Source organism: Rhinatrema bivittatum, chromosome 3 (genome assembly GCF_901001135.1).
Source record: "Rhinatrema bivittatum chromosome 3, aRhiBiv1.1, whole genome shotgun sequence".
Classification (NCBI taxonomy): Eukaryota; Metazoa; Chordata; class Amphibia; order Gymnophiona; family Rhinatrematidae; genus Rhinatrema; species Rhinatrema bivittatum.
Genome location: NC_042617.1, coordinates 530,502,576 through 530,527,364, shown reverse-complemented (window position 1 = coordinate 530,527,364; position 24,789 = coordinate 530,502,576). Strand labels below are relative to the sequence as shown.

At 47.5% G+C, this 24,789-nt stretch overlaps 1 protein-coding gene across 4 annotated transcripts in view; it reads right to left on the bottom strand.

The window, feature by feature from the left end:
- The window catches only part of TMEM214 (transmembrane protein 214), a 239,828-nt gene that overhangs the window by 13,722 nt on the left and 201,317 nt on the right, over nucleotides 1–24,789 (bottom strand). For all 4 annotated transcript variants that reach the window (XM_029596290.1, XM_029596291.1, XM_029596293.1 and 1 more), the window contains 2 exons: nucleotides 23,763–23,931; nucleotides 2,061–2,212 (listed from right to left, as the gene is read on the bottom strand). In XM_029596290.1, coding sequence (XP_029452150.1) covers nucleotides 2,061–2,212; nucleotides 23,763–23,931 — 321 coding nt within the window. The remainder of the gene's footprint in view (nucleotides 1–2,060; nucleotides 2,213–23,762; nucleotides 23,932–24,789) is intronic.

Sequence of the window (24,789 nt, the reverse complement as noted above, 5' to 3'; positions counted from 1 at the left end):
TATCTGTTTCTCTTAGCTCTTGGTTCTATTTCCCTTCCACCCCCACCATTAATGTAGAAAGCAGTGATGGAGCTGCATCCAAGTGAAATATCTAGCTTGATAAGTTAGGGGTAGTAGGGGTAGTAACCGCCGCAATAAGCAAGCTACACCCATGCTTATTTGTTTTACTCAGACTATGTTATACAGCCCTTATTGGTTGTTTTTCTTCTCCCCTGCCGTTGAAGCAGGGAGCTATGCTGGATATGCTTGAAGTATCAGTTTATTCTTCTCCCATGCTGTTGAAGCAGAGAGCCATGCTGGATATGCATCGAAAGTGAAGTATCAGGCACATTTGGTTTGGGGTAGTAACCGCCGTAACAAGCCAGCTACTCCCCGCTTTGTGAGTGCGACCCTTTTTTCTTCTCCCCTGCCGTTGAAGCAGAGAGCTCTGCTGGATGTGTGTAGTATCAGTTTTTTTCTTCTCCCCTGCTGTTGAAGCAGAGAACTATGCTGTATATGCATAGAAATTGAAGTAACAGGCTTATTTGGTTTGGGGTAGTAACCGCCGTAACAAGCCAGCTACTGCCCCCTTTGTGAGTGCAGATCCTTTATTCCACATTTCCTCTTGCTGTTGAAGCTAGAACGATGTTGGAGTCACAGTAAGCATGTGTACGTTTATTGAATAAGGGTATTGTCTCCAGGCAGTAGCCTTCATTCTGGCGAGTCACCCACTCTTCATTGGCAGCCTCTTGACTTTATGGATCCACAGTGTTTATCCCACGCCCCTTTGAAGTCCTTCACAGTTCTGGTCTTCACCACATCCTCCGGAAGGGCATTCCAGGCATCCACCACCCTCTCCGTGAAGAAATACTTCCTAACATTGGTTCTGAATCTTCCTCCCTGGAGCTTCAAATCGTGACCCCTGGTTCTGCTGATTTTTTTCCTACGGAAAAGGTTTGTCGTTGTCTTTGGATCATTAAAACCTTTCAAGTATCTGAAAGTCTGTATCATATCGCCTCTGCTCCTCCTTTCCTCCAGGGTGTACATATTTAGATTCTTCAATCTCTCCTCGTACGTCATCCGATGAAGATCCTCCACCTTCCTGGTCGCCCTTCTCTGTACCGCTTCCATCTTGTCTTTGTCTTTTTGTAGATACGGTCTCCAGAACTGAACACAGTACTCCAGGTGAGGCCTCACCAAGGACCTGTACAAGGGAATAATCACTTCCCTTTTCTTACTCTATATTCCTCTCTCTATGCAGCCCAGCATTCTTCTGGCTTTTGCTATAGCCTTATCGCATTGTTTCGCAGACTTCATATCATTAGACACTATCACCCCAAGGTCCCTCTCCTGCTCCGTGCACATCAGCCTTTCCCCCCCCCATCGAATACAGTTCATTCAGGTTTCCACTCCCCATATGCATGACTTTGCACTTCTTGGCATTGAATCTCAGCTGCCATATCTTCGACCACTCTTCCAGTTTCCTTAGATCCCGTCTCATTCTCTCCACTCCGGAAGGAGTGGAGAAAAATCAATGAAAAAGTCATCTTTCCACTGATTTTTGTAATAACATTAAAATTCCCAGAAAAAAAATTAAATAAAAACTGCAAATGAAAGTCCGTATTTATAGTTTACAGGCTTAGATTTTACAGCTTGGAATAATACATTGACACAGGTATTTTATGGCAAAATGTGGAAGGCATCATACTTTTCTGTCTGGAAATTTTGTGACCCTTGATCCTTCTAAATCTTTTCCTTAAGGAGCTTGCTTGGATTCTCTTTGGATCTATTTGTTCAATATCATTTAAGGGTTTTAGTTATAGCATAAATATTCTGCACTTTAAAATGTTTTGATGCACTTGTACTTTTTTCATTTTAAAACTGTTTTGAAAAATTGAGACGATTATCAAATTTGGATTTTGAACTAAGCATTAATGCAGTTTAGTCTACTGGCTCATATCACAAGTAATTATTACCCGTATAAAGAAAATAAGATGATGAAAAGCTAGTTTGTGTGCGTTAAAAGCATTCTGAGGAATGACAATATTGCAGAATTAATATAGAATAAATGGTTTGCTTACTTGCATGAGTTTACAATCTCTTTCCAGGTTGTTTCCAGAGCATTGTTTACAGATTCCAAAGTTGTCAGTAGATATGTCTGATATAGGTACAGCAACAGCTCTTTCAGGTATTCAATAAAGCGAACTACTGAATCAGGAATGCTGGACTGAAGCTGGAAAAGGACAACACCACAAAATTAAATCTGCATTTGCATTTTAATTCAACAGTACAAAACAGCATATGTACATGGAAGCACATGCTCATGAGCTTTGACTTATAGGACTTTGAGCTGGGAACTGCAAGAACGCAAAACAGATCAACTCAGATTTAACTTCAGAACTAATTCAAGTATTGAGGGGCAAACTGAAGCAATGAGCCAGTAACAGCACACACTACTGTCAAGAGACTTGCATTCCTGGTTCTTTCAATCATTTGAGGGTAGCAGCATGTCAGATGAAAGTTCAAATGTGGATACACTACGGACTGGTGTCATGCATCATCTAAATGTCAGAGTCAGGTGTCCGAGCATAATTGCTGGCATTACAAGCGAGTAAACAATTATGCAGATGGAATTTGCCTTTGGACCCTTTTATTTGTTGAGACTTCATTAGTTAATATTCATTGTAATTTAAAATGCTGTGAACCTTCAAAATATGATGGGACTAAAATGTAGAGATTATGAAGCTTAAAAAATGGGTAACCCAAGGCTCTCATTTGGTCAAAAACTATAAAATGGAAGCCAAATTTCTCACTGTTGTACAGGACCACCAGCCCCTCTTAAACAGGACATGCATGTTTCAGGCTCATGACCCACTCAGAACTGATTTCTAACAAAACAAAAAACTCCACACCTTGTACAAGTGGGATTCCTATATATGATGGTCCATTATATATTATAAAATTCAGTTCACATGTATGTTGAGCCAGGGTGAAGTACAGCAGCATGAGAAAAAGTAAAAGCACAAAGCACTAGGGTAGTAATGCTCATTGATTAATCAAGCCCTTTAGTATAGCAAATGTTGCTTACCTGATGTAACAGGTGTTCTCACAGGACAGCAGGATGTTAGTCCTCACAAATGGGTGACATTGAGGATGGAGCCCACCACGGAAAACTTCTGTCAAAGTTTAACAGAACTTTGACTGGCCCCTACTGGGCATGCCCAGCAAGGCACTGACCCTGCAGCCAGCAGGGGTCTCCCCTCAGTCTGATTTTCAAAGCTACAGGCAGTGCCTAAAAAAAGTAAAAAGTAAAACGAACCCAACACCGCGGGGTGGCGGGCGGGTTTCGTGAGGACTAACATCCTGCTGTCCTGTGAGAACACCTGTTACATCAGGTAAGCAACATTTGCTTTCTCACAGGACAAGCAGGATGGTTGTCCTCACAAATGGGTGAGTACCGAGCTGAGGATGTCCTGACTTGCACCAAATGCACCCAATGATGTGCAACAGGCACAACAACTGGGGTGGAATTTGGGAAAGGGCATCCGCACCCTACCGGGCAGGTGGAAGGGTGTTGGTACATCATGTTGGAAAAAGGTTACGCAAGACAGATTGGCCGAAGATGGAGTCCTGTCTTCCAGCTTTGTCCAAACAATAGTGGGCTGCAAAGGTATGGAGAGCCCGCTTTCAGTCTAGGGTATGCAGAGTCTGTTCCCCGGAGTTGGAGTGGGGCCTGGGAAAAAAGATAGGTAGTATGATGGATTGATTGATATGAAACTCAGAAACTACCTTAGGTAAAAATTTAGGGTGAGTGCGGAGTACCGCCCTGTCTTGCAGGAGCTTAGTGTAAGGCGGATAGGTAACTAGGGCCTGTAACTCACTAACCCTGCGAGCTGAAGTGATAGCCAAAAGGAATAAAACTTTCCATGTGAGATATTTTAGGTCACAGGAGTGCAGAGGTTCGAAAGGTGGTTTCATAAGGCGACCAAGAACCAGATTAAGGCCCCAAGATGGGGCCGGAGGACGTAAAGGTGGCTTCAGATGGAGCAAGCCTTTAAGAAAGCGTGTTACCAGGGGTTGTACCGAAATAGGAACACCCTCTATACCTTTATGGAAAGCGGCTACCGCACTGACATGCATCCTAATGGAAGAGGTTTTAAGACCTGATTCCGATAGATGCCATAAATAGTCCAAGAACTTAGAGATTGGACAGGAAAGGGGATCAAGGGACTGAGAAGTGCACCATGATGTGTACCTTTTCCATTTATATGAATAGGATCTTCTGGTGGAGGGCTTTCGTGAAGCTATCAAGACACGAGAAACCGAATCCGAAAGGTTAAAAGGCTGAAGGACTAACCTTTCAACATCCATGCCGTCAGGGACAGGGCCTGGAGGTTGGGATGGAGGAGGCATCCGTCGTTTTGAGTGAGCAGATGCGGATCCATTCCCAGAGGGATGTGCCTGCGGATGGAGAGATCCTGGAGTATGGGAAACCACACCTGGCGTGGCCAGTGGGGTGCTATCAGGATCATGGTTCCTCCGTCCTGGCGAAGCTTCACGAGAGTCCTTGACAGAAGAGGAAGTGGAGGGAATGCATAGAGCAGACCTGTCGTCCACTTGAGGGAGAAGGCATCCCTCGGCCGAGAGTGCTGGCTTCGAATGAGAGAGCAGTAATCGTCCACTTTGTGGTTCTGAGGGGACGCAAAGAGGTCTATGCGGGGAGAACCCCACTTGCGAAACAGAGAGGTCGCTACCAGAGGGTCGAGTGACCACTCGTGTGGTTGGAAGACACGGCTCAGCTGGTCTGCCAAGACATTGTCTACTCCCGGCAGGTAAGTGGCCCTGAGGTACATGGAGTGGGAGAGGGCTTCTGCCCAAATCTGCGCAGCTTCCTGACACAGAAGGAAGGAGCCTGTGCCTCCCTGCTTGTTTATGTACCACATGGCCACTTGGTTGTCTGTTTGGATTAAGATTATCTGATTCAATAGATGATCTTTGAAAGTTATGAGCGCGTAGCGGATTGCCCGAAGTTCCAAGAAATTTATCTGGTGTTCGGCTTCTTCTGGTGACCATAACCCTTGGGTTTGGAAATCGTCCACATGGGCTCCCCAACCGATGTGGGAAGCGTCGGTGGTTAGGATTACTTGTGGATCTGGTAGGAGAAAAGGTAAGCCCTGAAGGAGGTTGACCTGAGTCGTCCACCAGGTTAAAGACAGACGTAGCGCTTGTGTAACGGTGACTATGGAGGACAGAGGCTGAAAAGCTTGAATCCATTGGTGTCGCAGAGTCCATTGTGTTACTCTCATGGCTAGTCGGGTCATGGGAGTGACTTGAACCGAGGATGCCATATGTCCTAGGAGAATGAGGAATTGGCGAGCCGTGGCAGTGTTTTGAGACTGGAGCTGGCGGGCTAGGGACATGAGAGTTTGGACCCGTTGAAGCGGAAGGTAGGCCTTTGCCTGTAAGGTGTCCAAGTCTGCTCCAATGAAGGATAAGGTTTGAGATGGGACTAAGCAAGATTTCTCGTAATTGGCAAGAAACCCTAAGGAAAGGAGTGTGTGAATTGTCAATTTTAGGGAGGATTGAGCAATCTGAGGGGTGGAGGCCCTGATTAGCCAATCGTCCAGGTAGGGGTAGACGTGGACACCTTCCTTCCTGAGGAATGCTGCTACCACTACGAGACATTTGGTAAAGACTCGTGGAGCAGATGCCAGACTGAAAGGTAGTACCCGGTATTGATAATGGTCGCGGCCTACCAGAAACCGTAGATACTTGCGATGGGATTGTGTAATCGCAATGTGGGTATAAGCGTCCTTGAGGTCGAGAGAGCACAGCCAATCCCCCTTTTGCAGCAGAGGGAGCAGCGCGCCCAGGGTTACCATCTTGAACTTTTCTTTTTGAAGGTATTTGTTGAGGGCCCGAAGGTCCAAAATGGGACGTAGTCCCCCTGATTTCTTTGGTATGAGGAAGTACCTGGAATAGAATCCCTTCCCTCGTTGAGAGGGAGGGACGGGTTCTATAGCATTTGATTGCAGAAGAAGGGATACTTCCTGTTGTAATTGAGTCAAATGGCTGGTTAGACTCCATGCTTGAAGAGGCGGGGAGTCTTCCGGAAGAGTTATGAAGTTGAGGTGGTAACCCTGTGCGATAATTGCTAGCACCCACTAGTCTGAGGTGATCTGTATCCAGCGTTGTAAAAAGTGGTACAGTCGACCCCCCACAGGGATGTTTTGCAGTGGGATGTGGCATGTGCTCCGTACAGGGAAGTCAAAGGCCAGCCGCAGGCCCAGGAGGTGGGGCTACAGCAGGTCTTTGTTTCCTAGGCTGACGTGGCTGAGGCCTGCTGGAGGAACGAGCAGGACGAGGCCTGGCCGATGGAGGATAGTAACGACGTGGCCGAAAGAACGACTTTTTAGAGTCCTTCTTAGGCGGTTGTTTGGAGGATACCTCAGATGGAACAGATGAAAGTTGTTTCAACGTCTCGTGGTGATCTTTTAATTCTGCCACAATTTGCTGAATTTGTTCTCCAAACAAATTGTCCCCTAAGCAGGGTAAATCAGCTAGACGATCCTGGACCTCTGGGCGAAGGTTAGATGACTTTAACCAAGCCCAACGTCTGGCTGAGATGGCAGTAGCTGAAACTTTTGTAGAAGCGTCGAAGATGTCATAGGCCGTTCTGATCTCGTGCTTCCCTGCCTCAAACCCTTTGTTAAGAAGGGCTTGAAGCTGTGGCTGGTATTGGTCTGGCAATGTGTCAGCGTAGTCTTTCATCTGTTTAAGGATGGCTCTGTTATATTGAGTCATGTAAAGTTGGTATGAAGCTATGCGTGAAATCAACATAGCCCCATGATACACTTTCCGTCCCACACTATCTAGGAATTTATTGTCCTTGACAGGTGGAGTGGAAGAGTGTGGCTTGAGACGCTTGGCCTTCTTTTGTGCGGACTCAACCACAACAGAGCGATGATCCAGTTGAGGCTTCTGAAACCCTGGTGCTGACTGGACGAGGTATGTGGAGTCAGCCTTCTTGTTAACTGGAGACACAGAGGAAGGAGATTCCCAGTTTTTCTTTAAAAGGTCAAGAAACACCTGGTGAATGGGGATGGAAGCGATGATTTTTGGAGCATCCAGAAATTGGAGGAGTTCCATCATCTGGTGTCTGTCATCAGTCTCAGATTGCAGCTGAAAAGGCACAATTTCCGACATCTCCTTTACAAAATTAATAAAGGAGAGATCCTCAGGAGGAGAATGTTTTCTACTCTCTGTAGGAGATGGTGGTGAAGGTAGATCTGTGTCAGAAGATGTATCATCACCCCAGGTATCGTAAGGATCATGTGGGGCCTGAAGCCCTGAAGGACCTGGTTGAGGATCCGAAGGCATCGAAGGAAACCTTGATGGAATCGGTGCTGCAGGTGGAATTGGGAATGGCATCGAGGGCTTCGGGGCTACCGAAGGAATCGGTGCCGGTCTTGGAATCGATGGAGCCGAAGGATAGATCGGTGGAGAGATATGCGAAGGCACCGATGGGACCACCCCGGACGGGGGAATTAGAAACGGTGTTTCTCCTGCTGATGAAAATCCTGTCGGAGACGGTGGTGGTGTCGGTGCCACTGGAATCACCGATGGAAGGGCCGTCATAAATGCCTCCATGCGGCGCAGTAGTGGTGCTAGAGCGTCCACCAAAGGCTCGGTGGTCGGTTCCCTCCTCGGTGGCGGAGTCGGTGCCGGGGTCGGAGCCGGAGACGGTGCCGGAATCGATGCCGGAGACGGTGCCGGTGGAGGTTGGAACCTTAGCATCGCTTTCTCGATGGCCTCCTGGACCAGCCGGTCCAGTTCTGCCCGGAGACCAGGGGAAACAAGACCCGGCTCGACGGGAGAGGGAGGCTGAGGCAGAGCCGGAGGGACCACCGTAACCGGTGGGATCACGGCTCCCACACCCGGAGAGGGTGAGGGTTTCCTCGGTGCCTGCGAACGAGACGTGGACGGTGCCAGGTCTGACCGAGGCTTTTTAGTCGGTGGCTCGGCTTGGTCAGAGGTCGATGGCTGTGGATCCTCGACGGGCCGAGACTTGTGCCGTCGGTGGCGATGCTTGTCCTTCCGATCTCCTCGCCCATCCGGGGAGGGGACAGGAGTCAACGGCCGGGAAGTCATCGATGGTGGACGGTCACCGGAGGGTTGACGATGGTGGTGCAACTTCGACGGTGCCGGTTCCGATGACGTCGATGCTATCGATGGCGTTGGGGTGGGTGCATGGAAGAGGAGCCCCATCTTCTCCATCCTGGCTTTGCGACCCTTAGGTGTCATTAAGGCACATTTGGTGCAAGTCAGGACATCATGCTCACTACCCAAACACATAACACAAACCCTATGGGGGTCTGTGATTGACATAGTCCGGGTGCAATCCGGACATCGACGGAACCCCGTCGCCATGGCCTAAGGCCAAATTTAGGCGCGGGATCGGTAAGTGCCAACAGGCCTTGAGGGCCAAAAATCGACGGCAGTCGATAAAAAACGGCAAAAAACTTACCGGATTCCGCGAAGGTGACAAAAATTTGTCGAAGGGAGACCCCTGAGGGGCAAATTTTCTTCGGAAAGAAAAAACCGAATTCCTGTCAGGAACGTGGTAAGAAGAGCTCCTTTCACCGCGTGGCAACTGCTGCGTGGAAAAAAGAAGACTGAGGGGAGACCCCTGCTGGCTGCAGGGTCAGTGCCTTGCTGGGCATGCCCAGTAGGGGCCAATCAAAGTTCTGTTAAACTTTGACAGAAGTTTTCCGTGGTAGGCTCCATCCTCGATGTCACCCATTTGTGAGGACAACCATCCTGCTTGTCCTGTGAGAATACCTATTACTAAGAAAAACAAATTATATTACATAGCTGCCTTTAAGAAACATTAAATGATATATCTATATCCTATATATTTAGTGGGCAATTCTGAATAGCTTGCATTGTTTGGAAGGTAAGCAGCCTGTGTACATTGCGGCCAGTTTTCAAAAGGGACACCATCCATGTTTCACTTTGAAAAATAGCGCAAACGCCACACACTAAAATCACCTGCATACTTTGTATTAGCTACTTGAGCAGCTGGCCAAGAGAAGCAAACCTAAAAAAACATACAAGAACATAAGATGCGCCATATTGGGTCAGACAAACCGTCCATCAAGCCCAGTATCCTGTTTCCAACAGTGGCCAATCCAAGCCGCAAATACCCAAACATTAGACAAATCATAAGCTACTATTGTTTATCGATTACTGAAATAGTTTATGGATTTTTCCTCTAGGAACTTATTCAAACCTTTTATAAACCCAGTTACACTAAATGTTGTAACCACATCCTCTGGCAAATTATTCCAGAGTTTAACTATGCGCTGAGTGAAAAAGAATTTCCATCGATTTGTTTTAAATGAGCTACTTGCTAACTTCATTAAGTGTCCCCTGGTCCTTCTATTATCTGAGAGAGTAAATAACCAATTTACATTAACTTGTTCATGTCCTTTCATTATTTTGTAGATTTCTATCACATCCCCCCTCAGTCTCTTCTCCAAACTGAACAGCCCTAACTTCTTTAGCCTTTCCTCATAGGGCAGCTGTTCCATGCCCCTTATTTTGTTTGCCTTTCTCTGCACTTTCTCCAGTGCAACTATATCCTTTTTGAGATGTGGTGACCAGAATTGCACACAATATTCAAGGTGCAGTCTCACCATGGAGATTTGTCATTCCCTTCCTAATTCCTAACATTTTTTGCTTTTTTGATCACTACAGCACACTGAGCAGACGACTTCAATGTATTATTCACAATGATGCCTAGATCTCTTTTCTGGGTGGTAACTCCAAAGATAGAACTTAACATTGTGTAATTACAGCAAGAGTTATTTTTCCCTTTATCATCACTTTGCACTTATCCACATTAAATTTTATCTGCCATTTAGAAGCCCAATCTTCAAGTCTCGCAAGGTCCTCCTGCAATTCATCTTCAGCAATTCTGCTTCAGATTTAACTTCGCTACATAATTTTGTCATCCGCAAATTTGATTACCTCACTCGTACCCCTTTCCAGATCATTTATAAATAAATTAAGAAGCACCGGTCCAAGTATAGATCCCTGAGGCACTCCACTGTTTGCCTTTTTCCACTGTGAAAACTGACCATTTAATTCTTCTCTGTTTCCTGTCTTTTAATCAGCTTACAATCCACAAAAGGACATCACATCCTATCTCATGACTTTTTAGTTTTCTTAGAAGCCTCTCATGCAGGACTTTGTCGAACGCCTTCTGAAAATCCAAATATACCACATATACCAGTTCACTTTTGTCCAAAAATGTATTCACCCCTTCAGAAAAATGCAGATTTGTGAGGCAAGACTTCCTTTGGGTAAATTCATGTTGGCTATGTCCCATTAAACCATGTCTATCTAAATGCTTTGTGATTTTATTCTTTATAACAGTTTTCACAATTTTTCCTGGCACCAAAGTCAGACTTACCGGTCTAAAGTTTCCAGGATCACTCCTGGATCCCTTTTTATATGACAAATAATTTTTATTGAGCAATCGAAATACAAAAAGTCCCAGCTGTGTGGACACTTCCACAGCCTCGGACCAAAGTACAGTAAACATTCAAACTTCTGCTCATTTATATACAGACTCCGTCTCCCACCCTCCCGCGCACCAATCCCTCCCTCCCTTCCCTATCCTCCCCTTCCATAACCATCCCCCCCCTCCCTCCCAACCCTTGTCCCCAGGCCACTTCCATATGCTTCTTCCAGTGACACTCACTGAACATACACGTACAGATTGGTCCGTTAGTACAGACTACAGTCAATCGTTAAGTACCAAGCTTCTGGAACGATGTGGTAGAGCTTGAAGGTATGCATCCCAAATCTGTAAAAACCGACGACGCCTTTGCGGGCAGGCTTTCGAGTCCAGATTGTCCATTTGCATCATGCGATGGAGATGGATCCGCCAGGTCCAAATAGATGGGGCCTCCACTTCCCGCCAATTAAGCAATATAACCTTCTTCCCCACCGCCGCTGCTTTCTTCAAAAACAAACGGGGGCCAAAACCCCGAACAAGCGGACGGGGAATGCAGTCAAACAAGAGCATATAAGGAGAGAGTGGGAGATTTATTTGCAGGAGCTGGCGCAGATAGCTCACAATCCTGCCCCACAACTGTTGAATATGGGGACAAGTCCAAAAGACATGTGACATAGTCCCGAGTGCAGAGGTACATCGCGGACAAGTCGCAGTAGTGGAAATTTTTGCCTGAAAAGCAATTTGGGGAGTGACATATGCTCTGCGCAGAAATTTGAGCTGCATTTCCCGATAATACATATTACCCGTTACTTTCGTCAAATTTTTCATGCAGGCGGTAAAAACCGCTATTGGTATTATAAAATCACCATCCCGCTCCCAGCGCGCCACAGAAACCCGAAAGGTATCCGTAACCAAACCTTGGAGCAATTTCTGATAAAACATTGACAGAGAGACCTTTCGTACATTATCAAGGTGAAGAAATCTATTAATGGCTTGTATGTGGCCAGGCGATTGGTTGGAGGAGGGCAAGGAGCATATGTAGTGCCTGACTTGTAAATAACTGAATAAATGACTACTGGATAGCCCATACAAACCCCGAAACATCTCAAATGGGAATATCTCACCCATGGAATCCAGCACATGTCCCACTTGGACTATACCTTTTAATTTCCACTCGCGAAACCCACGAGAGTTGGACCCAGGGGAGAATTCCGGGTTTCCCATTAACGGTAGCAGACAGGCACATTGGGTTGGTATATGTAAGTGCATGGTCAAGAATCGCCAGGCCTTTCTAATCGGGTTTATCAAGGGGTGGTGTGACACCTCACTTGGAAGAGCCTGATTGGAACACATAAGCACGAATTTGAGGTCTAAAGGGGCTACCAAGGTGTTCTCCGCAATATAACTCACAAATTTGGATTCTCCCAACAACCAGTCCCTTACAAGTCTTAAATTGGCCGCTACATTATAACGGAAAAGATCCGGGACCCCCATACCCCCCGAACCCCATCTCAATTTAAGCCATTGCAACGGGATTCTGGCCTTCCTCCCCTTCCAGAGAAAGACACGTATGAGAGCGTCTAAGGTCTGCAAATCGCGGCGCTTAAGCACGCATGGGAAGTTCTGCAGCACATATAGCCACTGGGGTAAAAGAATCAGTTTAAACAGGTTGATTCGCCCCCCCAATGATAAAGGAAGTTCCCGCCATTGCTTCAATTTGTCTCGTGTGCGCGTAAGCAAACCGGATATATTGAGGGAGTAGATGGCGGCTACATCTACGGACAAATAGATCCCCAGATATTTAATCGAAGTTCCAGCCCACCGCAAAGGAAAGAGACCCGGCCATGTTCCCCGAAGCTCCAGCGGGAACGCCAGTGCCTCTGACTTGTCCCAGTTTATTCGCAGGCCTGAAAAGGATCCAAAGTCGTGAAAAAGATCCAAGAGCAACGGCAGCGAGCGTTGTGGGGCCGTAAGAAATACTAAAACATCGTCCGCAAAGGCGGCATATTTGAAAATCTCCCTCTGAGACCCAACATGAAACAGCACTCCCCGAATAAGCGGGGCTTCCTGAATGGCTAACAGCAGGGGCTCCATAGTTAATAGAAAAAGTAGGGGGGATAGGGGGCAGCCCTGACGCGTACCTCGCATTACCGGAAAGGGAGCAGACAACATCCCGTTCACCAAAAGCAAGGCTACCGGGTCTTGATAAAGCAATTGTATCGCTTGAAGAAAAAACCCAGCAAACCCCATTAACGGAAGCAGTCGAAAGAGATAGCCCCACTCCACCCTGTCGAAGGCCTTTTCAGAATCTAGGCTAGTCATCAGGAAGGGCGGGTTTGAGCGTTGACACAACGCCATAGCCGCAACCACCCGTCTAATATTGGTGAGCGCATAGCGCTTCTTAACAAACCCCACTTGCCCTGGCCTGACCAAATTTGGTAGAATATCACCCAAACGTTCAGCCAGAATTTTGGCTAAAAGCTTGTGGTCCACATTTAGTAAGGAAATAGGACGATATGACGCCGGCAAGAGCGGGTCCTTCCCTGGCTTTGGAATAAGAGTGACATGGGCCCTGTTACCAGAAGAGGGGAATGAACCTTGAGCAATTAAGGCATTGTAGACCAATGGTAAAAGGTCAGTAAGAGGTTCCGCTAGACATTTATAAAATTCCAAACCATAACCATCGGGTCCCGGCGCTTTTAATTTTTTTGCTTTAGCGATCGCCAGACGCACCTCCTCGGACGTAATAGGCTCATTTAATCGCCTCTGTTGCCCTACCGTTATAGAAGGAAGATCAAAACGGTGTAGAAACATTTCCCAAGCATTAGGATTCCATCCCTCAGACTCATAAAGAGCGGAGTAATACGTGTGAAAGGCCGCCAAAATTTCAGAGGTAGTGTTAACTACGTGGCCTCCCCCTGATTTGATAGCCGGTATGTATCGAGATTTCCTGGCCGATTTTACCAGATTAGCCATCATTTTCCCCGGCTTATTCCCAAATTTATAAAGCTGTAGCTGATAATAAAGAACACTCTTCTTTGCCCGTTGATGTAAAAGGGAGTTGATGGCAGACTGTAAGGCAATAAAGGTTGCCCGATTGGACGTAGAAGGGTGCCGCACTAATAGACTTTTAGCTTTCTGGAGCTGCTTACTAAGGGATAAAAGCCTCTTGTCTAGAGATTTCCTCCGATAAGCTAGATATGAGATGATGTCACCCCGTAAGACCGCCTTCGCGGTATACCAAAATAAAATAGGGTCCTCGCTATGTTGAGCGTTTAGTTTTGCGAAATCCGCCCACCTTTCCCGTAAAAACACTTGAAAGGGCCCATCCTCCGCCAAAAAGTATGGGTAACGCCATTGCTTTGCAGAGCCGGCTGTATCTGCCGCTATTAATTCTAAGCTAATAGGGGCATGGTCGGAAAGAATAATGTCCCCAATGTCAGCCTCCGAAACCTTGGAAAAAAAATGAGCACTGACCAGAAAGTAATCTATACGTGTCTGGGTCGCATGCGCCCTGGAGAGGTGGGTGAAATCTTTTTCCAGTGGATGCAGTGTTCTCCAGGCATCAATCAGATGCAAGGATTCTTCCAAAGCACGGAAGCCCCCCCCACGCATACCCACGGGTGTGGCCGTGGAAATCCTATCCAACTCTGGATCTCGTAGAGCATCCAACTCTGGATCTCGTAGAGCATTAAAGTCCCCCCCAACCACCAACGCTCTGTCAATGTAGGGGAGAAGCAATCGCTGCACGGCCTGAAAATATGGGGACTGTTGAGCATTAGGGGCATAGACACAGCAAAACACCATGGGAGTATGATTTAATTCCACCTCCAGTATTAAATACCGACCATTAGGATCTTTAATTTCCTTCAGTACCGTGATGGGGAAATTCTTGCGAATTAAGATGGCCACCCCCGCAGACTTGGAGTTCGCCGATGCAAAATGGACCGCTCCCACCCAACCTCGACGTAGTTTGGCATGTTCACCATCTGTCAGATGTGTCTCTTGAAGGAAAGCCACATCCGCAGACTTCCTTTTCAGGGCCTGCAAAATTCCAGGATAGCAAGACGTTACCCCGACTAGCCATTTATAACTAGATAAATGTGTGACTCACTAACACCGAACCATAATAGAAGGGGGGGCGGCTGTCCCAGCAAGGACCCCCCCCCATCCTCGGACCACCTACCACACGTGCAGCCTGGAACAACCAGAAAAGTGTACCCGTCCCCATCCCTACCGCCCACCCACCCCTACCCTGTCCCCCCCAGTCCCTATCCCCATTTTGCAACCCCCATTCCTTTCCCAGTCCCTGTCCCGCAACCCTTTTACCTCGGTCCCTCCCACCACCTCCCCCGTTCCCCCCTTCCCATACCTCACTCATGTGACCCCTGTCTAAATGAGTCACCTGGATCCCTTTTTAAATAAAGAAGTTACATTGGCCATCTTCCAATTTTCAGGTACATTGGGATGATTTTAATGATAGGTTACAAATTTTTATTAATAGGTCTGAAATTTCATTTTTTTTTAGTTCTTTCAGAACCCCGGGGTCTATACCATCTGGTCCAGTTGATTTGCTACTCTTCAGTTTGTCAATCAGGCCTACCACATCTTCCAAGTACACTGTGATTTGGTTCAGTTGATCTGAATCATCACCCATGAAAACTTTCTCCAGAACGAGTATCTCTCCAATATCCTCTTCAGTAAACACTGAAGCAAAGAAATAGTTTAATCTTTCCGCGATGGCCTTATCTTCTCCTTTAACCCCTTGTTCATCTCTTGCAGGCTTTCTGCTTTGGACATATTTTACAAAGCTTTTATTGTGAGTTTTTGCCTCTATGGCAAACTTTTTTCAAATTTTCTCTTAGCCTTTCTTATCAATGAACATAAGAACATAAGAAAATGCCATACTGGGTCAGACCAAGGGTCCATCAAGCCCAGCATCCTGTTTCCAACAGTGGCCAATCCAGGCCATAAGAACCTGGCAAGTACCCAAAAACTAAGTCTATTCCATGTAACCATTGCTAATGGCAGTGGTTATTCTCTAAGTGAACTTAATAGCAGGTAATGGACTTCTCCTCCAAGAACTTATCCAATCCTTTTTTAAACACAGCTATATTAACTGCACTAACTACATCCTCTGGCAACAAATTCCGGAGTTTAATTGTGCGTTGAGTAAAAAAGAACTTTCTCCGATTAGTTTTAAATGTGCCCCATGCTAACTTCATGGCGTGCCCCCTAGTCTTTCTACTATCCGAAAGAGTAAATAACAGATTCACATCTACCCGTTCTAGACCTCTCATGATTTTAAACACCTCTATCATATCCCCCTTCAGTCGTCTCTTCTCCAAGCTGAAAAGTCCTAACCTCTTTAGTCTTTCCTCATAGGGGAGTTGTTCCATTCCCCTTATTTTGGTAGCCCTTCTCTGTACCTTCTCCATCGCAATTGTATCTTTTTTGAGATGCGGCGACCAGAATTGTACACAGTATTCAAGGTGTGGTCTCACCATGGAGCGATACAGAGGCATTATGACATTTTCCGTTTTATTCACCATTCCCTTTCTAATAATTCCCAACATTCTGTTTGCTTTTTTGACTGCCGCAGCACACTGTACCGACGATTTCAATGTGTTATCCACTATGACACCTAGATCTCTTTCTTGGGTTGAGGCACCTAATATGGAACCCAACATTGTGTAATTATAGCATGGGTTATTTTTCCCTATATGCATCACCTTGCACTTATCCACATTAAATTTCATCTGCCATCTGGATGCCCAATTTTCCAGTCTCACAAGGTCTTCCTGCAATTTATCACAATCTGCTTGTGATTTAACTACTTTGAACAATTGTGTCATCTGCAAATTTGATTATCTCACTCGTATTTCTTTCCAGATCATTTATAAATATATTGAAAAGTAAGGGTCCCAATACAGATCCCTGAGGCACTCCACTGTCCACTCCCTTCCACTGAGAAAATTGCCCATTTAATCCTAATCTCTGTTTCCTGTCTTTTAGCCAGTTTGCAATCCACGAAAGGACATCGCCACCTATCCCATGACTTTTTACTTTTCCTAGAAGCCTCTCATGAGGAACTTTGTCAAATGCCTTCTGAAAATCCAAGTATACTATATCTACCGGTTCACCTTTATCCACATGTTTATTAACTCCTTCAAAAAAGTGAAGCAGATTTGTGAGGCAAGACTTGCCCTGGGTAAAGCCATGCTGACTTTGTTCCATTAAACCATGTCTTTCTATATGTTCTGTGATTTTGATGTTTAGAACACTTTCCACTATTCTTCCTGGCATTGAAGTCAGGCTAACCGGTCTGTAGTTTCCCGGATCGCCCCTGGAGCCCTTTTTAAATATTGGGGTTACATTTGCTATCCTCCAGTCTTCAGGTACAATGGATGATTTTAATGATAGGTTACAAATTTTTACTAATAGGTCTGAAATTTCATTTTTTAGTTCCTTCAGAACTCTGGGGTGTATTAACCATTCGGTCCAGGTGATTTACTACTCTTCAGTTTGTCAATCAGGCCTACCACATCTTCTAGGTTCACCGTGATTTGATTCAGTCCATCTGAATCATTACCCATGCAAACCTTCTCCATTACGGGTACCTCCCCAACATCCTCTTCAGTAAACACTGAAGCACAGAAATCATTTAATTTTTCCGCGATGGCCTTATCTTCTCTAAGTGCCCCTTTAACCCCTCGATCATCTAACAGTCCAACTGATTCCCTCACAGGCTTTCTGCTTCGGATATATTTTAAAAAGTTTTTACTGTGAGTTTTTGCCTCTACACCCAACTTTTCAAATTCTCTCTTAGCCTGTCTTATCAATGTCTTACATTTAACTTGCCAACGTTTATGCTTTATCTTATTTTCTTCTGTTGGATCCTTTTTCCAATTTTTGAATGAAGATCTTTTTCATTAATAAATATATCAGAAGGTTCCAGACTCCTAACTGATATAAGATACTACCACGTAACATGTGAATATGCAAGGGGAGAGGACTTGAATAGATTTAAAAACTTATGATACAGGAAAGTAAAGATGCTTACTTCTTGTCTATGGATATGTTCTCCATAGAAAACGACAATTTAGTCACACAAGTGGGTGATGTCTGGATGTGCTCTCTCAGACCTCAGAAAGACCTAGAAGTTAAGCTTCAACTCTACAGGTAGGAGGATGGGATTGTATGCCTCAATTGTCCTGCAGTCTACAAAGAATGTTGAGATTACTTACCTGATAATCTCCTTTTCCTTAGTGTAGACAGATGGACTCAGAACAAGTGGGTATAGTGTGCTCGTGCTAGCAGTTTGAGACGGATCTGACGTCAGCACGGGTACATATACCCCCACAGGAAGTGAAGCCACTCAGTAATCTTCCTTGCAAAAGCTGTTATGGATATATGTGTACTGACCGATCAATTAATTAGTGAAACAGGATTCCCCTGACCGATTGATAGTAGCTGGAGACTGCCAGCGTTCCCAACCGGAAGACGTCGACATCTGGTAGAGTGGACGCACTCATGTAAGAAGTGATAAGGCTTACCTTGAATCGGTGAAACCCCTGTATACCAGCAGCCGGGCGGGATGCTGAGTCCATCTGTCTACACTAAGGAAAAGGAGATTATCAGGTAAGTAATCTCAACATTTCCTAGAGTGTAGCCAGATGGACTCAGAACAAGTGGGATGTACAAAAGCTACTCCCGAAGCGGGCAGGAGGCTGCCTTAGGACCGCCCTCGCAAATGCTGTGTACTCCCTGGCCTGGACATCCAGCCAATAAAACCTGGAGAAGGTATGGAGGGAGGACCATGTCACTGCCTTACATATTTCTGCGGGTGACAGCATCCTAGATTCTGCCCAAGACGCTGCTTGGGCTCTGGTAGAATGAGCCTTGACTTGTAGAGGTGGTAAATTCCCGGCCTCTACGTAGGCTGCTCTGATAACTTCTTTAATCCAGCGGGCAATGGTGGACCGAGAGGCCGCTTCTCCTTGTTTCTTCCCGCTGTGAAGGACGAACAGATGGTCCGTCTTTCGTACTGCTTCTGTCCTTTCCAGATATCTGGGCAGCAATCTGCCGATGTCGAGATGGCGTAGCAAACGCCCTTCTTCTGATTTCTTCAAACCCGCCGTGGTTGGCAGGGATATGGTTTGGTTGAGGTGAAATTGTGAGACTACCTTGGGCAAGAAGGATGGAACCGTGCGAAGATGGATAGCCTCTGGAGTGATTCTAAGAAAGGGATCACGGCAGGATAGTACTTGCAGTTCCGAAATGCGGCGTGCTGAACACACAGCCAGCAAGAACACCATCTTCAAAGTTAGAGAATGGAGAGACAGGCCCCGAAGGGGTCTGAAGGTGGATCCCGCGAGGAAATCCAAAACTATGTTGAGGTTCCACAGAGGCACTGGCCACTTCAGTGGCGGACGAATGTGCTTGACTCCTTTCAGGAAGTGGGAAACATCTGGGTGCATGGCAATAGTCTTGCCATCCCTCCGGGGACCCTAGCAAGACAGCGCAGCCACTTGGACCTTGATGGCACTGAGGGAGAGACCCTTCTGAAGCCCATCCTGCAGGAAATCCAAAACATTAGGGATTGTGGCCGCATGTGGATTGGTGCCGTGAGTGTCACACCAGGCTTCAAATACTCTCCAGATCCTTACGTAGGTGAGGGATGTGGAAAACTTGCGAGCTCGGAGGAGTGTATCTATCACCGGCTCTGAGTAACCTCTTTTCTTCAGCCTAGCCCTCTCAATGGCCAGACCGTAAGAGAGAATTGAGCCGGATCCTCATGGAAGATGGGACCCTGACATAGCAGGTCCCGGAGAGGAGGCAGGGGAAGGGGCTTCCCTGCCAGTAGTCTTCTCATGTCCGCGTACCAGGGTCTTCTTGGCCAGTCTGGTGCCACCAGAAGAACTAGGCCCTTGTGATTCTGAATCTTGTGGATAAGGGCGCCCAGCAGGGCCCACGGAGGAAAGGCGTATAGCAGAGTCCCTGGAGGCCATGGCTGAACCAGGGCATCGATCCCGTGAGAGAACGGATCTCGCTTGCGGCTGACGTATCTGGGTACTTGAGCATTAGACTTGTCCACTAGTAGGTCCATGTCAGAGTCCCCCACTGATCCACAATCATCTGGAAGGCTGTGGGTGACAGCTGCCATTCTCCCGGCTTTAGGCTTTCCCTGCTGAGGAAGTCTGCCGTGGTGTTGTCCCTTCCGGCAATGTGGACGGCGGAGATGTCCTGGAGATTCACCTCCGCCCAAGCCATCAGCGGGGCTATCTCTAGGGACACCGGTTGGCTTCTGGTTCCGCCCTGACGGTTGATGTATGCCACCGTGGTGGCGTTGTCTGACATCACTCTGACTGCCCTGTTCCGCAGTCTGTGAGCAAAGTGCAGGCAGGCTAACCGGACTGCCCTTGCTTCTAGACGGTTGATGTTCCACCCTGACTCTTCCCTGTTCCACCGCCCTTGGGCGGTGAGTTCTTCGCAGTGTGCTCCCCATCCGCTCAGGCTGGCATCTGTGGTGAGCAGAATCCATGTGGGGGAGGACATCTTCGACCCCCTGCTCGTGTGGTTGGACTGCAACCACCACCGTAGCTGGGTCCGCACTCTGGCTGGTAGAGGTAGATGCACGGAGTAATTCCGGAAGCGGGGGCTCCATCGAGAGAGTAGGGAGCATTGTAGAGGTCTCATATGGGCCCTTGCCCAGGGTACCACTTCCAGGGTGGATGCCATGAGACCGAGAACCTGCAGATAATCCCAAGCTATGGGCCGACTGGCTCCCATCAAGGACCGTAGACACGTCTGGAATTTTAACCTTCTCTTGGTGGTGAGACTGACTTTGTCTGCCTGGGTGTCGAACTGGACTCCCAGGTATTCCAGTGATTGGGAAGGCTGTAGGCAACTCTTGCTTAGGTTGACTACCCATCCCAGGCTTTCCAGAAGAGCGATCGCTCGGTTGGTTGCCCGATGGCTCTCCTCTCGTGATTTCGCCGTGATCAGCCAATCGTCTAGATAGGGATGGACAAGGATTCCTTCCCGTCGGAGCGCCACTGCTACCACTACGATCACCTTGGTGAAGGTCCGCGGCGCCGTGGCTAACCCGAAGGGCAAATCCCGGAATTGGAAGTGTCGTCCCAGAACCTTGAAGCGTAGGTAGCGCTGATGATCCTGATGGATCGGGATATGCAGGTAGGCTTCTGATAAGTCTAAGGCCATGAGGAACTCCCCTGGCTATACTGCGGTCTTCACTGAGCGCAAAGTTTCCATGCGAAACCTCGGGACCCTTAAGTATCGGTTGACTGACTTGAGGTCCAATACAGGCTGGAAAGTGCCCTCTTTCTTGGGTACCATGAAATAAATGGAATAGTGTCCAGAATCCATTTCCCATGCAGGTACTGGGACTATGGCTTTCAAGGACAGGAGCCTCGCCAGGGTAGCTTCCAATGCTGCCTTCTTGTGGATTGGACACGGGGATTGCACAAACCTGTCCGGAGGGATGTGATGGAAGTCCAGATAATAGCCCTCTTGGATGATGGCGAGGACCCACTGGTCCGACGTAATCGACCCATCTGGGGTAAAAGAGGGTTAACCTGCCCCCTATGGCTCCGTCCCCCGGATGGATCGGCTGATTTTCATTGGGAGGCGCGGCCGGGACCTGAACCCGAGCCGGCTCCCTTCTTGTGCTGCTTGGTCCGAAAGGGCTGGTTCCTGGCCTGAGGACGAGGTGCCTGGTAGCGAGTCCTATAGGGAATGAAGCGTTGGGAGCTTCTGCCTCTGGATGGCCTCGGAAAGGCACGCTTGGTTCCTTTTGAACCTGTCTTCCGGCAGTCGAGGTACTGGAGAGGCGCCCCCTGTGCTGGCCCGTTTATCAAGGTCGCTGCCGAACAGGAGAGAGCCCTTAAAGGGCATTCTGGTGAGGCGTGTCTTAGAAGGAGCATCGGCTGACCAGTTCCGTATCCAGAGCTGCCTCCTGGCTGCTACTGAGGATGAGACCCCTTTGTCTGTTGTACGGACTAAGTCGGATGCGGCATCCGTGAGGAACGAGAGAGCTGACTCCATGTCCGCTGCCGGAGCATTGTTCCTGACCTGTGACAAACTGGAATGCGTCACCACTGTGCAGCAGGTTGCGATCCGCAAAGACAGAGCTGCCACCTCAAAGGTCTGTTTCAGGATGGCGTCCAGTCGCCGGTCATGAGGCTCCTTGAGGGCCACCCCCCCCTCAACTGGAATAGTAGTGCACTTGACCACAGCGCTAACTAAGGCGTCCACCTGGGGGCACGCCAGCATCTCCTTTATTGCCAGGTCCAGGGGGTACATGCCCGTCAGGGCCCAACCCCCTTTGAATGAGGCCTCTGGCGCATTCCACTCCAAATCTATCAGTTGTTGTGCTGCCTGCAGGAAGGGAAAATGGCGGGCTGTAGGCTGAAGCCCTTCCAGCACGGGGTTCTGTGTGGCTGCCTCCATAGTGCTGGGGCAAGGAATAGCCAACTGTCAGGCACTGAGAAACCAGGTCGGAGAGATCTTCCTTGGGAAAGAACCGCCGCATAGTACGATATGGCTCAATCCCCGAGGGAAGTTCCCCCTCCTCGGGGGGGTTCGGACTCGTCCTCTGAAACATCAGGGTCCGCATGAGCCGGGCTGCCCGGAGGCGGGTTCCCACGATAAGGGCGAGAAGGCCCAGGGGCAGGGTCAGCTGGAGCAGCAGCAGGGCCTGGCCAGGAAGCTGACTGCATTTGTACAAAGGCATGGATCCCTTTAAACAAATCCACCCAGGAAATGGAAGCGGTCTCTAGTCGTCTGGGTACCAGGTCCCCCGGGATCCCTGGTTGTTCGAGACTGCCTGCTAAGTCCGGGGTGGCCCCTGGGGAACTGTCAACAAACCTCGGTTGAGACTGGTCCTGGCCAGAGGCTCCCACGGCCTCCTCACATTGGGCACAAAGGGAGTCTGGCTCCTCGCTCTGCGTGGCTCTAAGCTGGCATGCTGAGCAGAGGCCAAGAGCTTTCACACCGGAATCAGGAGGTGCCGCCACGGGAGACACCGGGGCGTTTAAATGTTCCATCGCGGCTGGCGAATGCAGGACGCCGGCGCTCAATATGTGCTCAATAATATGCGGTCAGCAATATACGCTTAATAATATACAATGTGCGCTCAATAATATGCGGTCAGCAATATACGCTTAATGATATACAATATGCGCTCAAGAATATGCGGACAGCAATATACGCTCAATAATATACAATGTGCGCTCTATAATATGCGGTCAGCAATATACTCAATAATATACAGTAGGCGCTCAATAATATGCGGTCAGCAATATACGCTCATCAATAGGCGCCCATCATGGGCGCTCAATACCTGAACGAGGCCGACAAGATGGTGACCTCCACGGCGAGCCGCATGCGGGCAACGCCGCCGATCCTCGTACCTCGGAGACCCAAAAAATAAGAGATGTACGCCTTACCTGATCCATGGCGCTTCCCGGCTAAAACCCGAGCGGTCTCCGGCTGCGGGGGCAGAGGGGAAATACCTTCACCGCCGCGCTTGAGGAAATGCACCCGCTGCCTCTCAGCCGCCGAACTCGTCTCGCTCGGGGCTAAGTCCACGCCGGGACCGAGGCCTAGACCTCAGAGGGATCACAGAAATCACCCCGGGAAACTCAACTGGGGGAGGGACCCGAGGGTATCACCGCAGGAGTGCGGGGCTCGTCGTCTGCAGAATTTTAGTAAGTTAGAATGTAGAAAGTAGAAAGTAGTATTGGAAAACACACTCAGCGAGCTTGCAGGCTCTCCAAACTGCTTTGGAGACGGAAATTACTGAATTGCCTCACTTCCTGTGGGGGTATATGTACCCGTGCTGACGTCAGATCCGTCTCCAACTGCTAGCACGAGCACACTATACCCACCTGTTCTGAGTCCATCTGGCTACACGCTAGGAAATGCTGTTTTACAATGTGTATACTTTTTAATTATATTTATGGAAGGTGCAGAATATGCATAGAGGTGAGCTGTTAGAAAATTGCCCCCTCTATTACTCAATTTTTTTTGAGTAGTATATTGCTCTAGCAATCTATCTGTGCATACACATCTTCCCATAGTTAGAAGAAAAGTCTGGATTACTATATCACAGAAATAAATATAGAATGTATTTGGTACCTACCTAATACTTGAACCAAACCTCTATTGTAAGCAAGAACACTAGTTAAAATGAATTACATTGCAACTGAGAACAGACACTTCTGGTCTTTCTTACCCATTCAATAAACCATGGCAGGTTGTCCCTGACCCATGCAATCTGGGAGGAACACAGATGTGAGAGATATGCAGTTGCCTCCTGTGTCTTTGACCAGGCAAATTCCAGGCTTGGTCCCAATACACGCACCATTTGGGAATAGTAAATGGGAACATTTATCTCTAACCAACTGGAAAACAAGGAAAAAGAAAGCAAGGAAATTACCCATATGTTCATAATACATGCACCATTTGGGAATAGTAAATGGGAACATTTACCTCTAACCAACTGGAAAACAAGGAAAAAGTTTATAAAGAGAAATTATAAAAAGAAAATTATTAATATCTTCTAGTGCCAATCTCTTAGCTATCCATAACGCAGAATCAAAACTCCTGAAAAGACAGAACAGTAGTTGAAATGGACCCAACACATTACAGACTTTAAACTTTTATCTGTATTTAGAAATGTTCAGAACCTATTGTTCAGGGAAGCTTACTGCCTGCAATTAAACATATCCAGCAATTCCTCAAGTTGATTCTAGAAAGCTATCAAAATTGTCTTGTGTACATCAGAGCAGGATATGCTAGTGGGAGATTGCAGCCTATAAGAAAATTATTCCTCACCTGCTAATTTTCGTTCCTGTAGTACCATGGATCAGTCCAGATGGTGGGTTATGTTCCCCGTCCAGCAGATGGAGTCAGAATAAAAACTTGAGACGGGGGCACTATATAAGCCCATCCCCTTTCCTCAATCTTCAGTAAACTAGATTAGCAAAGCCAACAAGAGAGGAGATAGAGGGATCAAGTAAAGAGAAGCCCGAAAACAAGGCCAAAAAAGTGAAATTTGACTAAACATTACCCCAGAGGGAACCTGCCAACAGAACGTGAACCATAACTAACACTGGAAAAAAATCCCAAGAAGCAGAGAGAAATAACAGAAAGACTGACCTTCGAGCGGAGTCAACAATCCCAACTGAGAAGAGAAAAACCCCGTAAAATACGGGGAGGGCGTCTGGACTGATCCATGGTACTACAGGAACGAAAATTAG